The 19055-nt window shown below is 39.4% G+C and overlaps 1 protein-coding gene across 1 annotated transcript in view; it reads left to right on the forward strand.

The window, feature by feature from the left end:
• Nucleotides 1–19055, forward strand: part of NECAB1 (N-terminal EF-hand calcium binding protein 1) — a 281579-nt gene that overhangs the window by 240954 nt on the left and 21570 nt on the right. The window contains exon 7 of the mRNA XM_044295098.1: nt 16423–16535. Within this exon, the coding sequence (XP_044151033.1) occupies nt 16423–16535 (113 nt within the window). The remainder of the gene's footprint in view (nt 1–16422; nt 16536–19055) is intronic.

The following is a 19055-nucleotide window of genomic DNA, read 5'->3' on the forward strand; positions in this document are numbered from 1 at the left end:
ACAAATAAAATGTTTAAACTTAATCCGCATTGGATGACATTAATAAAGGACCTGGACCAGATTGATGAAGAAATAAAGCTCTTTTGGAGCGATAACGTTAACTCAACCCACATCCATATGGTCTGGGACTCACTTAAGGCATTCCTTCGAGGTACATATTCATATCAGATTAGAAAACAGAAAAAGGCCTTTGCAGAAACGCAAAAAGAAATAGAAGACCTGCTTGGTCAGGCAATGAAAGAGATCACCCATGTTAATACCCCAGAAAAACAACATCAATTAAAAAAATTACAAGATGAATATAAACAATTTTTATATAAAAAAGCGCAGAACAAAATGTTCTTCTCGGCGTTGAGAACTTTTAGTGAGTCCGGGAAACCAAGTAGACTGGTATCTATGATAGTAGAAAATCAAAGGGGGAGTAATAATATAACTGGAATTAAAACTGAGGTGGGAACCATTCTACGAGACCCCGACGATATTCTAAAGGAGTTTACCTGATATTTCTCGATGCTATATGAAGCTGGGCCCCAAAATCAGAGAGGGAAAATAGATCAATATTTAGATAATATCAAGATCCCTGAATTTGATCAACAAGATATCGATTGGCTGAATAGACCCATTCAACTGACTGAGTTACAAACCACGTTGCAATCCATTAAGGGCAATACCTCCCCAGGGGTGGACGGTTTCCCATTCGAAATATACCGAAAACATGGGGGAACTATCTTGCCCCAAATGTTGGAGGTACTTAATCAATCTTGGATAATGGGTTCCCTTCCCCCCTCATGGATGGAAGCAACCATTACATTAATTCTCAAAAAAGGGAAAGATCCGCTGTCAGTCACATCTTATCGCCCCATCTCTCTGTTGAACACAGATTATAAAATCTTGGCCAAACTGCTAGCGAACAGATTAAAAACAGTTATCCACAAAGTCGTCCACGCGGATCAAACCGGGTTCATCCCGAAAAGGAATATACAGGACAATATAAGGAGGGCCTTTCTTAATGTTCAGATGGGGGATGGGGAGGACTGCTCCATCCTGTCTTTAGATGCCGCTAAGGCCTTTGACAGGGTGGAGTGGACCTTCCTTTGGGGAGTGATGTCTCGGGTCAAAATTGGTGAATACTTCTCTAGATGGGTGCGCATTTTGTATCAAAATCCAGTATCTAGGGTTCGAATTAACGGTGTACACTCTGCCCCTTTCCCCTTGACACGTGGAACACGCCAGGGCTGTCCCCTTTCACCCTTGCTCTTCTCGCTGTTCCTGGAGCCAATGGCGTGTAAGATTCGAGCAGATGGGGAAATATCGGGATTCGGGTGTGAGGGAGAGAATGATAAAATCAGTCTCTATGCGGACGATATGTTACTATTCCTGGGGAGAGGATATATGAACCTGCCCAGGGTTATGAATAGTCTGGATGAATTTGGGTGCCTTTCTGGATATGAGATCAACTGGGAGAAATCTAAATTCCTCCCATTAAAACGTCCGGTTCCGCCCGGTCATAATCTCCGAGTCTACTGAATCCAGCCGACTCCCTAACATATCTGGGTATCCAGATAGGGACTAAATTGGAATACTATACGAAACTGAACATACTCCCAATAATAGATAGAGTTAAGGAAAAAATTAGAACATGGCTCAAACTTCCCCTGTCACAAATCAACCGCATAGCCCTTATTAAAATGACGTTGCTTCCAATGTTACTATATGTATTTAATGCTAGCCCAATAACGATAGAAGACAAATTTTTCAATAAGCTAGAGTCCCTCTTCAATGAATTAATATGGGGGCGCAAACGAGTCAGAATTAAGTTACAATATCTGTACAAAGATGAGGGTGGACTCTCTATCCCTTTTTTAAAAGGATACTATATAGCCGCCCAACTGAGATGGTGTGTGAGGAATCGAAAGAATAAATGCATTCGGCTTATTTACGGGGAGCACTGTAGACCTTGGGAGGATCTCTTTCACATTCTCGAAACCGGCACGGTGGAGAAGAAAATAATAATGAATCCTTTTGGTAGGATGCTCGGGTATATTTGGCAACAAATTAGATACATAGCTGGAGTAACCCAGGCAGTTCAGTACACCCCACTGTGGGGAAATGCACATCTACCACAAGTTAGGTTACTGGGTGATGTGGAATATTGGGAAAAATATGGGATACGTTTTATTGCACAAGTTTTTCATAAAGGACAGCTTAAGCCATTAAATAAAATCCTTCCAGACACTACATTAGGATTTATTGATAAATTTAGATATGAACAATTACGACACGCTATTCACTACACGGAGAATAAGAACTATTTAAAAATTGTAAGGAACACTTTTTTTGATTTTTGTTATGATACGACTTTTAACACTTCTATATCACACATCTATGCCAAATTAAAATATGAATACACTAAAACAATCACATTTAGAAGTGAGGCTAAATGGGAAAAGGACCTCCGGACTGGGGAACCTATCCCGTGGAACACAGAAATATTAAAAGATCGACGGCCTCCCCTGCCCATGCATGGATCCTTTTGAAAATTACACTCCGTCTCTATTATACACCAGTTCTTTTGCATATTATTTACAACAATAGGAAACAGAACTGCTACAAATGTAGTAAAGATAGAGGAGACTATATACATCTACTGTGGGAATGCCCAGGGATTAAAGAGTATTGGACTAAAATATTTCGGAAATTGCGGGATAGCTCACCCATGAAATATGAGGCCTGCATTAATTATGTTATCCTGGGTGTATTCCCAGAGATAGACAAAAATAAAACTGAGCAGATACTCTGGCTCCGGGGTATTGCACTGGCCAAAATATTAATTATTAAATACTGGGGCACTCCAGAATACCCTAATTTTCAGGAGTGGATGGAACGGATGAAAAGGGTTAAGCAATACGAATACATCCTCGCCCAAACAGCTGAAAAAAAGGCAACTTGGATGCGGATATGGGGCAACCTGAAATGATAATATTAGGTGTAAAGACAGTAGCTCCGCGGAAAAAAAGGGGGTTGTAGGGAGGGAAGGGGGGGGTTAGAAGATAAAAGGGAAATTTAGTAAAAAAAAAAAAAAAAGAAAGACGACCACCACTGAACAAGACACACAAGCTGAAACGTCAAGACTGGGCCAAGAAATATCTCAAGACTGATTTTTCTAAGGTTTTATGGACTGATGAAATGAGAGTGAGTCTTGATGGGCCAGATGGATGGGCCCGTGGCTGGATTGGTAAAGGGCAGAGAGCTCCAGTCCGACTCAGACGCCAGCAAAGTGGAGGTGGAGTACTGGTTTGGGCTGGTATCATCAAAGATGAGCTTGTGGGGCCTTTTCGGGTTGAGGATGGAGTCAAGCTCAACTCCCAGTCCTACTGCCAGTTTCTGGAAGACACCTTCTTCAAGCAGTGGTACAGGAAGAAGTCTGCATCCTTCAAGAAAAACATGATTTTCATGCAGGACAATGCTCCATCACACGCGTCCAAGTACTCCACAGCGTGGCTGGCAAGAAAGGGTATAAAATAAGAAAATCGAATGACATGGCCTCCTTGTTCACCTGATCTGAACCCCATTGAGAACCTGTGGTCCATCATCAAATGTGAGATTTACAAGGAGGGAAAACAGTACACCTCTCTGAACAGTGTCTGGGAGGCTGTGGTTGCTGCTGCACGCAATGTTGATGGTGAACAGATCAAAACACTGACAGAATCCATGGATGGCAGGCTTTTGAGTGTCCTTGCAAAGAAAGGTGGCTATATTGGTCACTGATTTGTTTTTGTTTTGTTTTTGAATGTCAGAAATGTATATTTGTGAATGTTGAGATGTTATATTGGTTTCACTTGTAAAAATAAATAATTGAAATGGGTATATATTTGTTTTTTGTTAAGTTGCCTAATAATTATGCACAGTAATAGTCACCTGCACACACAGATATCCCCCTAAAATAGCTAAAACTAAATACAAACTAAAAACTACTTCCAAAAATATTCAGCTTTGATATTAATGAGTTTTTTGGGTTCATTGAGAACATGGTTGTTGTTTAATAATAAAATTAATCCTCAAAAATACAACTTGCCTAATAATTCTGCACTCCCTGTATTAGGCTGGGGTCACACATTTTTTTACAGCTTTTTGGAGTGTTTTTTTTGGCTGACACTTTTAGTCAAAAACAACAGCTCCAGAGTGTGCATGGAAGTCGATTGGAAGTATTAATCATAGGGAAAACATTTTTTTTTTTTTTTTTTTTTTTGTAGTGATGTTTCTTTTTTTACCCTTGAGGTGTTTTTTTTGGGGTAATTGTCTTTTTTTTTTTAATTTAAACACACTCTACATTTTTTTTTCCCCTTTTTGATGGTGTTTTTGTCCCAAAGACATCTACAGTATTGTTTTGTTGTTGCTTTTTTTTTTTTTGCCCTGCTTTAAAAAAGCACATGTTGCATTGTTTTTTTTTAACCAATTTGTTTTCCCCATACTGCTCAGAGGAAGTGACATTATAGGGGGTACCTACTTTCCTATACAGAAATGCAAGGTGTATAAATCTGAAGTTGGAGAAACAATAGATTTAACACAACTTAGGTGCATAAAGAGTTTACTAAACTATGATAAAAAAATATATATATACAGGGATATTCAAAGATAAATTAAGTAACAGTCACTATGAGTTGTCAAACAAATGGGCCAGCTCCACTTTGACCAGCATGATACAAAAAGAGGTGAAAGCTAAGTGTTTTCTACTCTCCTGGTCTCTCCTAAAGGTACTGCAGAAATGCAGCCAAATATCAGACATCACTAAACAATAACATTACAAGGAATAAAAGGGGAAGGATGAATTAAAACCTTGCTTTACACAAGGTATACAAAAAATGCCATTAAACACAATGCAATGCAATGGGAGGAATACTTAGGCTATGTTCACATGGCATAATTTGGAAGCGGAAAAATATAGAGTTGATTTTAAGAGATAACAGCCTTTGAATTCCAGGCACTTTTTTGGTATATCCCTTTTTTCACCAGCATTTTCAGCTTTGTAAATGTCTGTAAAGTACATACCAAACAGCAAACAAGTGTATTTGGAATGTACAGTATGTCAGAAAAATCTGGTTCTAAAACACAAGAAATAACATGCCACTTCTTACAACGTTTCTGAAAACAGCAATATAAAAATGTGTTCCATGTGAACTATGGCGAGTACATTTCCCAATAGGAAGCTGCTTCAAGTGTTTCAAAAGTGTGGAGCATAAAATGAGCATTTTATGTGCTGAGATACACTCGCAAATATTCACACTGTATTTATAACTATAGATTTTTCCCGACATCTCTATCCACCTCCATGAGATTCCCTGCTCCACTTTCCTTTCTTTCCCCTTAAGGAAAATCCTCTGACTCATCCACAGAGACATTCTGTCCGGATCCTGAAAATAAAAATGTGGGCAAACATTTTGTTTCTTGCAGCTTACTAAGAGAAGCATCTGGATTAATGCAATGCCCCCAGGATCCATCTTCCACTCTACATAAATAATGCAATGACCAAAAATAACCCCATTAGCTAATAGCAGTGGACTAGGAGGCCTACAATACGGTGTATGCAGACCGACGCAGCAGATATAGTGCTCTCTCCGCGCTCTCCCTGATACACGTTTACACCTCCCCTGCGCTCTCCCCTCTCATTTGTCTTGTTTTCTTGCTGTCTCTTTTTCCTTCTTGTACACAGTTCCACTCCCTTCTTTCTGTGCTATTTCTTTTATCTTCACATCACTTTATCTCTTTCATATCTTTTTGAAATACCACCCTTCACTTTTTTCCATAGTCTCTTTTCTCTTCTCCATCTTCTCTCTTTTCTCTACCTGTTATATTTCCTTTAGGGCCCCCATACACATCAGAGTGTTGTCAGATCAACCTGCTGAGAATCTACTGTGTTTGGGGAGCTTCCCACTCTCCCTTGACAGATCGTGATTACTTCAGCACCCAGTACTTTGAGTTTCCCGGGAGAGAGGTGGACGTTTTCCTCTCTCTCTACTGAAAACACATACATGCTAGGCCGAATGTATGGGTATGATGGATTCCAGAGAGATAGCTGTCAGGCGAATGATACTGACGGTATCCTCTATGCGATTTCCTCTATGCTGTCCTCATCCACTATTTTATCCTCTCTCCATACTCTTCTGCTATTCTATGTTCTCTGTATGTGTATGGTGACCATGCAGGGATCCGGAGCCGCGCAGGTGCCGGGAAGAAGGTAAGTATAATGTATATGAGGGGCCCGGACATTAAGGGGGTCATTATAGGGGTTGGACAACCCTTTTAAGATGCCCAAACACCTTCAGTAGCTGCCGGACGAAAGCTTATTCAACCGAAAGCTCTCTCTCCCAACTCCCCCATACACATACCTACTCTGTCGAGAGTGAACGTGTTTTCAGTGGGGAGACAGCCGAAAGCTGCTGCAAGACGCCTCCTCTGATAGTGGCTTATCTTCTGGGAGAATAAAAGAATCAGTAAGGGAGAGTTCACATCAACATTACGAATTCCGTTATTGCTTTGCGTTATAACATGGTTATAACGGAAAATAACCGAATTAGAAAGACGGAATTGAAAACAGAAACCTTTAGAAAAATTCAGTTTTGATCCGTCATAATAGAGGTCTATGGGCATGCATAACGGATTCTTGTCTCCATATTCCTCTATCTTGTCTCCATGCTTTCTCTTTCCTCTTGTCTCATCCTTCCCTTCCTCTTTCCTTACTCCTCTATGTTCTGTCTCTGTTCTCTTTTTCTCATGTATCATCATTCTCCTGTTTCTCTCTATCTTGTCTCTGTATCTGTATCACCCTTCCCTTATCTCTTTCTTCCCGTAATAGTCTTTCTTGTCTCCATGCTTTCCCTAGTATCAGCCTTCTCTTCTCTCTTTCCTTACTCCTCTGTCTCGTCTCTCTGCTTTCTCTTGTATTATCCTTCTCTCTCTATTTCCTTATCTGTCTCTCTTGTCTAAGTGCTTTTTTTTTTTTTTCTTGTTTCATCCTTCTCTTGTGTCACTCTTTCTCTACCCTTCTATCTTGTCTCTGTACTTTCTCTTTTCTTTTGTATCAGTTCTATCTCTGCCATCTTCTCTAGGGGCACTCTCTTTTCTGCATTCTCTCTTCTGTATTCCTTCTCTTTTTTGTTCACTCACTTTGTTTTGTCTAGTCTTAAAGGGAACCTGTCACCGCGATTTTGTGTATAGAGCTGAGGACATGGGTTGCTAGATGGCCGCTAGAACATCCGCAATACCCAGTCCCCATAGCTCTGTGTGCTTTTATTGTGTAAAAAAAACGATTTCATACATATGCAAATTAACCTGAGATGAGTCCTGTCCCTGACTCATCTCACATACAGGACTCCTCTCAGGATAATTTGCATATGTATAAAATCGTTATTTTTACACAATAAAAGCACACAGAGCTATGGGGACTGGATATTGCGGATGTGCTAGTGGCCATCTAGCAACCCATGTCCTCAGCTCTATACCCAAAATCCAGGTGACAGGTTCCCTTTAAGCTTAATTATATTGGCAATTAATTATCAGAACTTGGTGTTTCCAGGCGATTATAGAAATAATTAGTCAGTGTGAATAAAGGAAAAGCCATTTGTTGATCATAATTTTCAGTGGCACGGCTGGTAATCGCAAATGCCACTCACGATTGCTACATTTTTCCAAGGCATTGCAGTCTGTTGGAGTGATCTCACAAGAGCCAGTGACTGCTGCAATGATGGAGATTCATCCACAAAAGTGTCAAAGATTGTACTAATGGGAATCTCCACTGACTCTAAAAGTTCCTATAAAGCTACATGCACACGACCGTTGTGTGTTTTGCGGTCCGCAAATCACGGATCCGCAAAACACGGATGGAGTCCATGTGCGTTCCGCAATTTGCCTTTTGGACAGCCCTTAATATAACTGCCTATTCTTGTCCGCAAAGCGCGGACAAGAATAGGACAGGTTATTTATTTTTTTTGCGGATCACGCAACGGATGCGGACAGCACATGGAGTGCTGGTTACGAATAGTCGGGCGGCACTGCGGGAAGGTATGGGTGCGCGGTTAGCGGACGTCACTCCAGATGCTTGAATGAAGGAAGGAATCGGCACTCCTTTGTACTGCAATGATATCAGGTTTATTCGCCACTCATAGAAGAGGTGACGCGCGTTTCGGCACATGCAAGTGCCTTTATCAAAACAATGTGAGCAGCAGTCCTGTGCATGTGCCGAAACGCGCGTCACCTCTTCTATGAGTGGCGAATAAACCTGATATAATTGCAGTACAAAGGAGTGCAGGTTCATTCCTTCATTCAAGCACACGGAGTGCTGTCCGCATCTTTTGCGGCCCCATTGAAGTGAACGGGTCCGCATCCAAACCGCCAAAACTGCGGCTCGGATGCGGACCAAAACAACGGGTGTGTGCATGTAGCCATACACTGCTAAATTGAGCACACGATTGTCATGAAGGAAGCGTTTCTTTCCATCACTTGCTCTTCAGTAAATGAAATCACTGTATTTACATGCAGCAATCTCCTCCACAGTATGGGGAGGAGTGATCGATAAAGCCATCGCTCTTCCCCATACAGAATCATTGTTTGCCGGCAGCAGAGTGTCTTCATATGGCACGATCTGCTGCCTGCAAACGGTGATTTAGGTGGCAATACAAACGATCCTATTACCCGATGAACAAGCATTTCGTTCGCTCATCGGGTAATTGGTGGCACCTTTACAACAGCAGATTATCGCTAATGAGTGCTCGTATGAAAGTTTGTTAGTGATAATCTGCCCAATGTTCGGGCAGAGTAAAGGGGCCTTAAACAACAATTTTTTAAACTCCGAACTGTTTGCAGGTTGTTTTGAAAATTTTGGTCAACAAAACAGGCTTCAAGGCCCCTTTACACTGCCTGAACATCAGGCAGATTACCGCTAATAAGTGTTCATACGAACGCCTATTAGAGATAATCTGCTAGTGTATACTGTAGGTGCCGCCAATTACCAGATGAAAGAGCAAAACACTCATTCATCGGGGTAATTGGATCTTTCATGTGGTCCCCTAAATCACCTATTGCTGGCAGCAGATCATGCTGTCTAAACAATACTCGGTGTACAATGATCCTGTATGCGAACGAGAGATGGCATTAGTGATCGCTCCTCCCTATACTGTGGAGGAGATCACTGCATGTAAATGTAGCGGTCTCCTTCACTGACGAATAGCGGTTTCTTCCTTCCTTTTCTAAAATCTTAATACTCTTTCTGTGTCTTCTACACTTTGTAGCTTTCACATAATATGAATGCAGACAAAAGGCAACTGAGCTTTGAAATGTATAATTAATGAAAGCAAATCTCATGCATTGTAATGAAGGTTGCATAATACATTCCTGTCTAATTCATTCACAGTAACGTAGTGCTATGTCATCTCTACTCTGCAGCTTACATGTAAAACAGATCAAATACTAGCTCGTGATCATACATAAGAGGCGGCATAAAACAGACTCCATAAACAGGCTGCAGATTACTGAGGGATGTAAAGGTTCTCAGAAATCATACATGAGAGCTCCTTATGGCCATGATGCTTCTGATTTTCTTCATGCTCCGGCAACCACTGTGGAACATACCTGGCTTAAATGATTTATAAATGTCTTTACACTTTTTTTTTCAAAACGGTTTATATCAGAAATTAATATAGCCTTTTTTTAAATCTTCTGTGTAAAGCTGCTTTAACTTCACTGAAAACCTGAACCGGCAGCCTCATCCTCATAGATACCTATGATGCTGTTATTTCGGGTCATTAGACCTGTGGTTCAGACGTGACATTCAGCCATAATACAGGGGCAGAAATGCTCCCGTATTGCGCTCATGTGCAACGAGCCTTAGTCATGGGCATCGAGAGAGCAGAGATTCGATTTTTTGGGTTCTCATCGTGTGAGCCGTTATATATATATATATATATATATATATATATAGTATAGTAAATGAGGAGAAAGCCACTGCCAGACACATCCGGCAGCAGCTTACAGTATCTCCAGGAGGACAAAAGGATCAGGCAATTGAAAGCCACCCTGCCTAATCTTTATCTTTCCTGACTTCGGACGAGAGTAGGGAAGATGCCATACACATAACATGGACACAGATCTACAGCCAGCCCAGGAGTGGGGAGCGGTGGATGGGAATGTTAGTTTTGGTCCTCAGGGTGGTAATGGTACTCACAGTGGCAATTCCCCCTCTGGCTCTCCCTGTGGCATGCAGTTACTGGAGAGCACACCATTACTTCCCTCATGGTACATCCTGGTGTTGGGGTTCCTTCTTGGGGATAATTTGGGGTGCCCTTAATGTTAAGTGTTTTGGCAGGGTGCAAGGCAAGAGTGTAGATGAAGTGGCCGGCAGATGATGGAGGAGTCAGTAACCAAGCCAGTTGGTATCAAGAAATAAGTACATCTGACATTGACAAGGCATAGTTCCCGATAGATCACAGTGCATTTCTTCCCCAAATAGTAGCATATGGAACAGCAATGAAGGAGGTTGTAGTACTCCTTCTCTCTTTCTATCTAAAGCCTCTCTGCAGAATCTTAGGCATGTAGTGAGGTTCATTGTAAATGTTTCTGTAATTCCTAGGCTGAGGGGTATAGATTTAAGATACGGCTGGCCAAACCATCTTCTTCTTGCCACTCTTTCATGAAGGCCAGACTTGTGGAGTACACAACTAATAGTTGTGATGTGAACAGATTCTGCCACCTGAGCTGTGGATCTCTGCAGCTCCTCTAGAGTGCCCATGAGCCTCTTGGCTGCTTCTCTAATTAGTGCTCTCCTTACCTGGGCTGTCAGTTTAGGTAGATGGCCATGTCTTGGTAGGTTTGCAGTTGTGTCCATTTTCAGATGATGGATTGAACAGTGCTCTGTGAGATGTTCAGAGCTTGGGATATATTTTTAGCCTAACCCTACTTTACACTTCTCCACAACTTTATCCCTGACCTGTCTGGTATGTTCCTTGGTTTTCATGATGCTGTTTGATCACTAATGTTCTCTATTAAACCTCTGAGGCCTTCACAGAACAACTGTAGTTATACTGAGAATACATTATACCTAGTTGTTCAGTTGACTTCTGACGATTTTTATTTCTTAAAATTATTGAAAACCATGTATCATTTTCGTTTCACTTCACAATATTTGCTACTTTGTATTGGCATATCCCATAAAATCCCAATAAAATACATTTAACTTTGTGGCTGTAACATGAAAAAAACGTGGAAAATTTCAAGGGGTATAAATAGTTTTTCGAGGCACTGTATATTGTGCTTCTTCTGTAATCTGCTGTTGCTGTGCCTTTGCCTGTAAGATTGGTGGAGGTGGTTATCAGAAGTGCAGCATAAGGTGCTAGTAAAGTTTAATACATGCAGATGTAGGAAACCATCAATATCAGTGAATTACTTAGAATGGATACCAGTGTATCCACTACTTAGCTGAAAGTAGGACTCGATCTGTACTGGTTTTGAGATTCTGGAGGTAGTGAAGAATATTCTGCTCTGTGTGTGATGGAGAAGTTTCCGGAGGCTATTCGAAGGTTAAGATGCATTGTGCTCTTGGCCTGTCCTAGAAAGATCTTTAGATATAGAGAGCAAAACACCTCTCCTGACTTGTCCATTTTAAGAAATGCTTAAAATAACAATTCTAGAGAAGCTTTCTCTTAAAGGAGTTTTCTTTACTTAAATATTGATGACCTATCTTTAGGATAGGTCACAGATCTCAGATAACGGGGGGTCAAACTTCCCAGCAATCAGCTGATAGAAGGCACACCGGGACTAGCACAGCTCCATACACCATATTGCCCATTCACTAAAAAGAGTTTTCAGTTCAAAGCCCAGAAACCCTCTTTAACCCCTTCCCGACCAGCACCGTAAAAGTACGTCGCAGCGGGACGTGACTTGCCGCCCAGCGCAGTACTTGCAACACCAAATGATCAAAAAGGCATGTGCCCCCCAAAATAGTACTAATCAAACTGTCACCTCATCCCGCAAAAAATTAGACCCTACTTAAGACAATTAGTCAAAAAATAAAAAAGCTATGGCTCTCAGACTATGGAGACACTAAAACATCATTTTTTTGGTTTAAAAAATGCTATTAAACCTTAAATAAATAAGAAAAAGTATACATATTAGGTATTGCCACGTCCGTAACGATCTTCTCTATAAAAATATCACATGAACTGACCCCTCAAGTGAACGCTGTAAAATAAATAAATAAAAACTGTGCCAAAATTATAAATTTTTTGATCACCTTTCCCTATAAAGTGTAATAATGAATGATCAAAAAAATCATATGTACCGAAAAATAGTACCAATAAAAACATCAACTCATCCTGCAAAAAACGAGCCCCTGCACAAGACGATCGGCAGAAAAATAAAAAAAATATGGCGTTCAGAAAATGGAGACACCAAAAACATTTTTTTTCAAAAATGCTTTATTATGTAAAACTGAACCAAAGAAAGTAGACATATTTGATATCATTGCATCCGTAACAACCTACTCTATAAAAATAGCACATGATCTACCCTGTCAGATGAATGTTGTAAAAAATAAAAACGGTGCCATTTTTGGTTACTTTGCCTCACAAAAAATGTAATAGAGAGCAATTAAAAATCATATGTACCCCAAAATAGTACCAATAAAACTGTTATCTTATCCCATAGTTTCCAAAATGAGGTCACTTTTGGGAGTTTCTACTGTAGGGGTGCATCAGGGGGGCTTCAAATGGGACATGGTGTCTAAAAACCAGTCCAGCAAAATCTGCCTTCCAAAAACCATATGGCGTTCCTTTCCTTCTACCCCTTACATCAGTTTACGACCACATGTGGGGTGTTTCTGTAAACCGCAGAATCAGGGTAATAAATATTGAGGATTTTTTGGCTGTTAACCCTCGATGTGTTAAAGAAAAAAAATAGATTAAAATGGAAAATCTGTCAAAAAAGTGAAATTTAGAAACGTCATCTCCATTTTCCTTTAATTCTTGTTAACAAACTTTGTAAAATCAGTTTTGAGTAACTTGAGGGGTGTAGTTTCTACAATGGGGTCATTTATGGGGGGTTTCTATTATGTAAGCCCCGCAAAGTGACTTCAGAACTGAACTGGTCCTTAAAAAGTGGGTTTTGGAAATTTTCCTTAGAATTGCTTCTAAAATTCTAAGCCTTCTAACGTCGTAAAAAAATAAAATGACATTTACAAAATGATGCCAACATAAAGTAGACATATGGGGAATGTTAAGTAATAAATATTTTATGAGGTATCACTTTCTGTTTTAAAAGCAGAGAAATAGAAATTTTGAAAATTGCAAAAATTTTTAATTTTTGGTAAATTTGGGATTTTTTTCATAAATAAAGGTGAAATATATTGACTATCATGAAGTACAATGTGTCACGAGAAAACAGTTTCAGAATGGCTTGGATAAATAAAAGTGTTCCAAAGTTATTACCACATAAAGTGACACATGTCAGGTTTGCGAAATATGGTCTGGGCAGGAAGGTGGAAACTGGCCCGGGATAGAAAGGGTTAAAAATCTATGTTGTGTGATTTCTCTGTTATTCCTCTCTCCTCCTGTATGAAAATACTGAACTGACAACTGCGTATTACCATTCTACATGTCAATAAGATTCCTGCGTGGACTGCCACTGATTGAGTCCAGTATGTAGGCACATGCCACATTGACAAGGGAAATTATAACACTAAGTTCAAAGGAAGAGCACAGTGCAGAGTTCTTAGAGGTTGAACTTGATGGACCTGTGTCATTTTTCAACCTATGTAACTATGTAAGAGGATAATCTGAAGGTCTTCTTCAAGGCTGGGGATACTTGCCAATCTTGGACCTGACACCTGTTGTTGTAAAGCAGTGCAGCTACTGAATGGCAATGCAGTGTCACTTGCATGTTGTTGTGACTGAGACCCTAAAACTGCAAAAAATACAGGGATTTCCTGTGATTGTGGAGTAATGCTTACAGAAATTAGCGAGTTTTGCTGCAACCTCATTCAGTTCAATGGCTGCACTGGTACTCAGATCACTGTGTAGCCCTAGCATAAGGAAGTATGTTATACTATAAATATGTTATGTCTTCTTAGCAACTCTGTAATTTAAATAAATTGTACAAACTACACAAGGTCTCCTCTTTCCTGTATAAGACACATAGAGGACATATTGGGCGATTTGGTTATAAATAAGATCCCTTATTTAACTTTTGATAGATCTGTTTCTCTGATGGGTCCCATTCACTGTCACAGAACCTCCAGCATCCAAAGCTATTTTTACATAATAGCTAACTGAGAAGCTAAGAGGCTTGCAATTAGACGAATCTCAGCAAAATGTTTTGCAGTGATTAAAAGCAATCATGTATGCTAATGATGCTTCTCAATATTCTCTACCTTCCTTTTTGGGATGTTAGCAGGTGCTGGTATGTATTCCACAGTGCTATGTTACATATGCTATGAAAATTAAATTATTACAAACATATTTTATAGTCATCCAGCCACGGACAACCAAACTATGTGGCTAAAAGATCAGACGGCTGCAGATATATGGATTTTTTTTAAAACCTCTAAACAATAAAACGTGTTTCTGGGTGGATCTCTGTCTGCTCTACATATCAAATAACATATTAACCTAGTTAGTAAGGCTGAAAAAGAAATATGTCCATCCGGTTCAGCCTGTTATTTTGCAATTTCCCAACTTAAGATCTGATAATTTGAATAAGGGCCGTCCATGCCCATACTGCGGACCGCAATATTCGAATGGGTCTGCAATCTGCAAGATAAGGCGCATTGCGGAGCGGAGGCATGGATCGGAAGTCCACGGAAGCACTACAAAGCGCGTCTTATCTTTTGCCGGATTTTGCGAATTGCAGACCCAATCAAGTTAATGGGTCTGCAACGCAATACGGGATTCACATGGCCAGTACCCATGCATTGTGGGCCGCAATTTGCGGTCTGCAGCACAGGCACGGATGGCCTATGGTCATGTGAATAAGCCTTAACTCCCTGGATCAATGATCTAGTAACCTGTAATATTATTACACTCCAGAAATACATCCAGGCCCCTCCAACTCTTTTAGTGAATTCACCATCACCACCTCCTCAGGCAAAGAGTTTTAATAGTCTCACTGCTCTTACTGTAAAGAATCCTCTTCTATGTCTGTAGAAACTTTTTTTTCCTCTAGTCATAGAAGATGCTGCCTTCTTACAGTCACAGTCCTCGGTATAAATAGATCACGGGAGAGATTTCTGTACTGACCTTTGATATCTTTTTCCTAAATTAAATAACCCTAATTTTGATAATCTTTCTGGGTACTGTAGTTCACCCATTCCAGTTATTACTTTAGTTGTCCTCCTCTGAACTGTCTCTACAACTGTTATGTCTTTTGTCTGCACAGGAGCCTAAAACTGTACAAAATATGCCATGTGCGGTCTGACTAGTGATTTATAAAGTGGTAGAACAATGGGGGGAGGGGAGAATTTATCATGGTCTACACTCCAGAATTCTGGCTTAAAAAATCTCAGAATTGGGTTTTGCTCCAATCCAATTTTGGAAAGTGAATGGGGAAGTGGTGGAACTTAGCCTGTTGAGCTGATTTAAGCCAGATTTATCAATTGAGACTATTTCAACATTCCCACAAAAATTATCTCCAACTGTAATAAAAGAGGTGGTGTAGAAAGTGGAGTAACATCACAAAACACAAGTGTAGGCGCACGTGCAGATGAATTGGATTCAGGAGTTGCGCATGGGCCACGTAGAAGAATAGTTCTGTCCCCGTCCACAGCAGAATTGATGTCCAGTCCATAGCCCAGGTTGGAAATCTAGTAAAGGATTTAATGTCAGTAGAAGTTGGATTTTCTGAAGAGTAGCATCACAGCTTCGGAATGGTAAATACATTATAACGTTTCTAAGTCAATGAATATTAAGTGGGATTAAATATAAGATAACACAGACAAATCATATACAAAATATTAAAAAGTAAATAAACATCACTAGCCTAAATATGCAATATGGTGTAGGGCTCCGGTCGGCCATGCTATAACATATGGATGTCTACAATTTGTAACACATCGCCGACACCCCAGGGTGTACAAGAGATAGGGCAAATTAATACTTGCATCCTACCTAGGATAAAGTTCCAAGTGGAGTCCCACCTAATTGTCGGTGCGGACCACAGTTATTCCCATCAGCCCCTCCTCCAGTGTGCATAACGCATGTCTCTGAGATCTGAGATCACTCAGGAATGTGGCCTTATCAGCACAGACAAAATTAAGGGGCACAGAACCAATCAGTACTTAAAAATACCCTTACAATACAGTTTAGTATATCATCTGAATCATCTAACAATTTTACCCCTCCATAAAAGCAAAAACAAAATTGTGCTTGCTCTGTTTACTTACAGACAAGGTCCTACAAAGCCCCATGTGCTCTCAATCCCGTGGTCGGGGAAAAGATCTAATCGAAGACTTCAGAGGAATAACAGCTTTTCTCCAAACAGTCCACAGTTTAATCTTGGTATGTTTAATGTACTTATTTTACCAAGTTCATAATTCATGATTTTTATTGTTTATCTTTTCAATTCTGTTTATTAATTTTACATTATGGCAGATTATAAATATAATATAATCTGCTACATGTAATATTATGTCATCAAATCCTTTACTGCTGTTTTATCAGATCCATCAGATGTACATATTGATGTAGACATGGCTTTTTTATTTTATATATATATATATATATATATATATATATCAAAAAAAGGTTTGCAGCACTCCTTGAAAGATAAAATGTGCTCTTTTATTCACACATATCAAATGACAACGTTTCGGTTCTCTCACAGAACCTTTCTCAAGTCTCACCTGACTTGAGAAAGGTTCTGTGAGAGAACCGAAACGTTGTCATTTGATATGTGTGAATAAAAGAGCACATTTTATCTTTCAAGGAGTGCTGCGAACCTTTTTTTGCTGTCTTCTGTCCTGAATCGAGGGACCATCGCGGGCACCCTACATTCTACACAGTTCTCAAGGGAGTGCTGCCACAGTTTTCTTATGGATGGATATATATATAGAGAGAGAGAGAGTTGTGCTTAAATAATTTTCTATATTTCTACATAAATTTGACCTGAAACTACATCAGATTTTCACAAGTCTTAAAAGAAGATTAAGATCACCAAATCAAACAAATAAGTGAAAAACATAAGACTTGGTCTTTGATTTACTGAGAAAATTATCCAATATCACATGTCTGTGAGTGACAAAAGTATGTGAACTAGTGTTGGGCGAGCATGCTTGACCAAACATCAGTTCGGCTTGAGCATCGCTATGCTCGGCCAAATATCATGTGTGCTCGAGTCAGTGAATTTAGACTCTATTTCTGAAAAGTTTTTTGGTGGGATTCGAACTCACAACCTTCTACATTACAGCCCAGAATGTTAACCAATACACTATACAGCTGCATGGCCAGTTACTTTTAAAAAAATAAATAAAAATAAATAAATAAATATGAGACTTCTGCTGTAGAGGAATAGTTGCTGTAAAAGTATTCCTATACAGCAGAAGTAACTGGTTATGCAGCTGTATAGTGTAGTGGTTAACATTCTGGGCTGTAATGTAGAAGGTTGTGAGTTTGAATCCTGTCAGAAACTTTTCAGAGATAGAGGCAAAATTTAATTTAAATATTGATGTTTTTAACCAGAATATATTTACATATATTATATATATTTAGAATACATAATATATGTAAATATATGTAAATATATTATGGCTAAAACATCAGTAGTAGTTTCCCACATATTATGCATTCATATATATCAGAAGTATGATTTTATATATATATATATATATATATATATATTTGTAATTACATACTTCTGATATATATGAATGCATAATATGTGGGGGAAACTACTACTGATGTTTTAGCCATAATAAATTTTACATATATTATAATATATAATATATTCTAAATATATAATAATATATGTAAATATATTATGGCTAAAAACATATATATGTTTAAATTAAATATAGCCTCTATTTCTGAAAAGTTTCTGACAGGATTCAAACTCACAACCTTCTACATTACAGCCCAAAATATTAACCACTACACTATACAGCTGCATGGCCAGTTATACAGCAGAAGTATCATATTATTTTTTTTTTTTGTAACTGCCCATGCAGCTGTATAGTGTAACTGGTCATGCAGCTCTACAGTGTAGTGGTTAAGATTCTTGGCTGTAATGTAGAAGGTTGTGAGTTTCAATCCTGACAGAAATTTTTCAGAAATAGAGGCTAAATTAGATTTAAATACACTAAGTGTCCCCAAGCACTGATTCCATATATGGACATAGCTATATATGGAGTCAGAGCAGGGACTCCTAAGCCGAAATAGAGTCCTAGAGTCTACTCGAACACCAGAGCCCACAAACACTTTGGTGCTCGACCAACACTAATGTGAACCTTTCTGTATCTGGTGTGACCCCCTTGTGCAGCAATAACTGCAACTAAATGTTTCCAGTAATTGTTGATTAGTCCTGCACATCAGTCTGGAGGGATTTTATCCCATTCCTCCATACAAAACAGCTAACTCTGTTATGTTGGGGGATTGCCTCCCATGAACTGCTCGCTTCAGGTCCTCCCACAACATTTGGCAATTCCAAAACATTAACTTTAGTTTTCCTTATCCATTCTTAGGTCAGTTGCAACTCGACGCAGTAACGCAGGCACAAGATTAGCAGGGCTTCTTACAAATCGGTTCCCTCATCTCTAGAAAAGAATAGTACATATAAAAGCATTGTAATTAGAGATGAGCAAAGTTTTGTAAACTTCGATTTGGCTGCTTCACCAAAATCTTGCTTTGTGACGAATTTGTGGCAAATTACTTTGCGGGTGCCGTATTTGTGCTGCTTCCCATCATTGTACCCCTCAGATGCCGCGTTTATAGCTGATCGCCGCATCTGATAGGAATAATACAGTTTAAAATTAATAAAAATAAGTAATACTTACCTTATCCATTTGCTAGCAACAGGCCAGATGA

The sequence above is a fragment of the Bufo gargarizans genome, chromosome 5 (genome assembly GCF_014858855.1).
Source record: "Bufo gargarizans isolate SCDJY-AF-19 chromosome 5, ASM1485885v1, whole genome shotgun sequence".
NCBI lineage: Eukaryota > Metazoa > Chordata > Amphibia > Anura > Bufonidae > Bufo > Bufo gargarizans.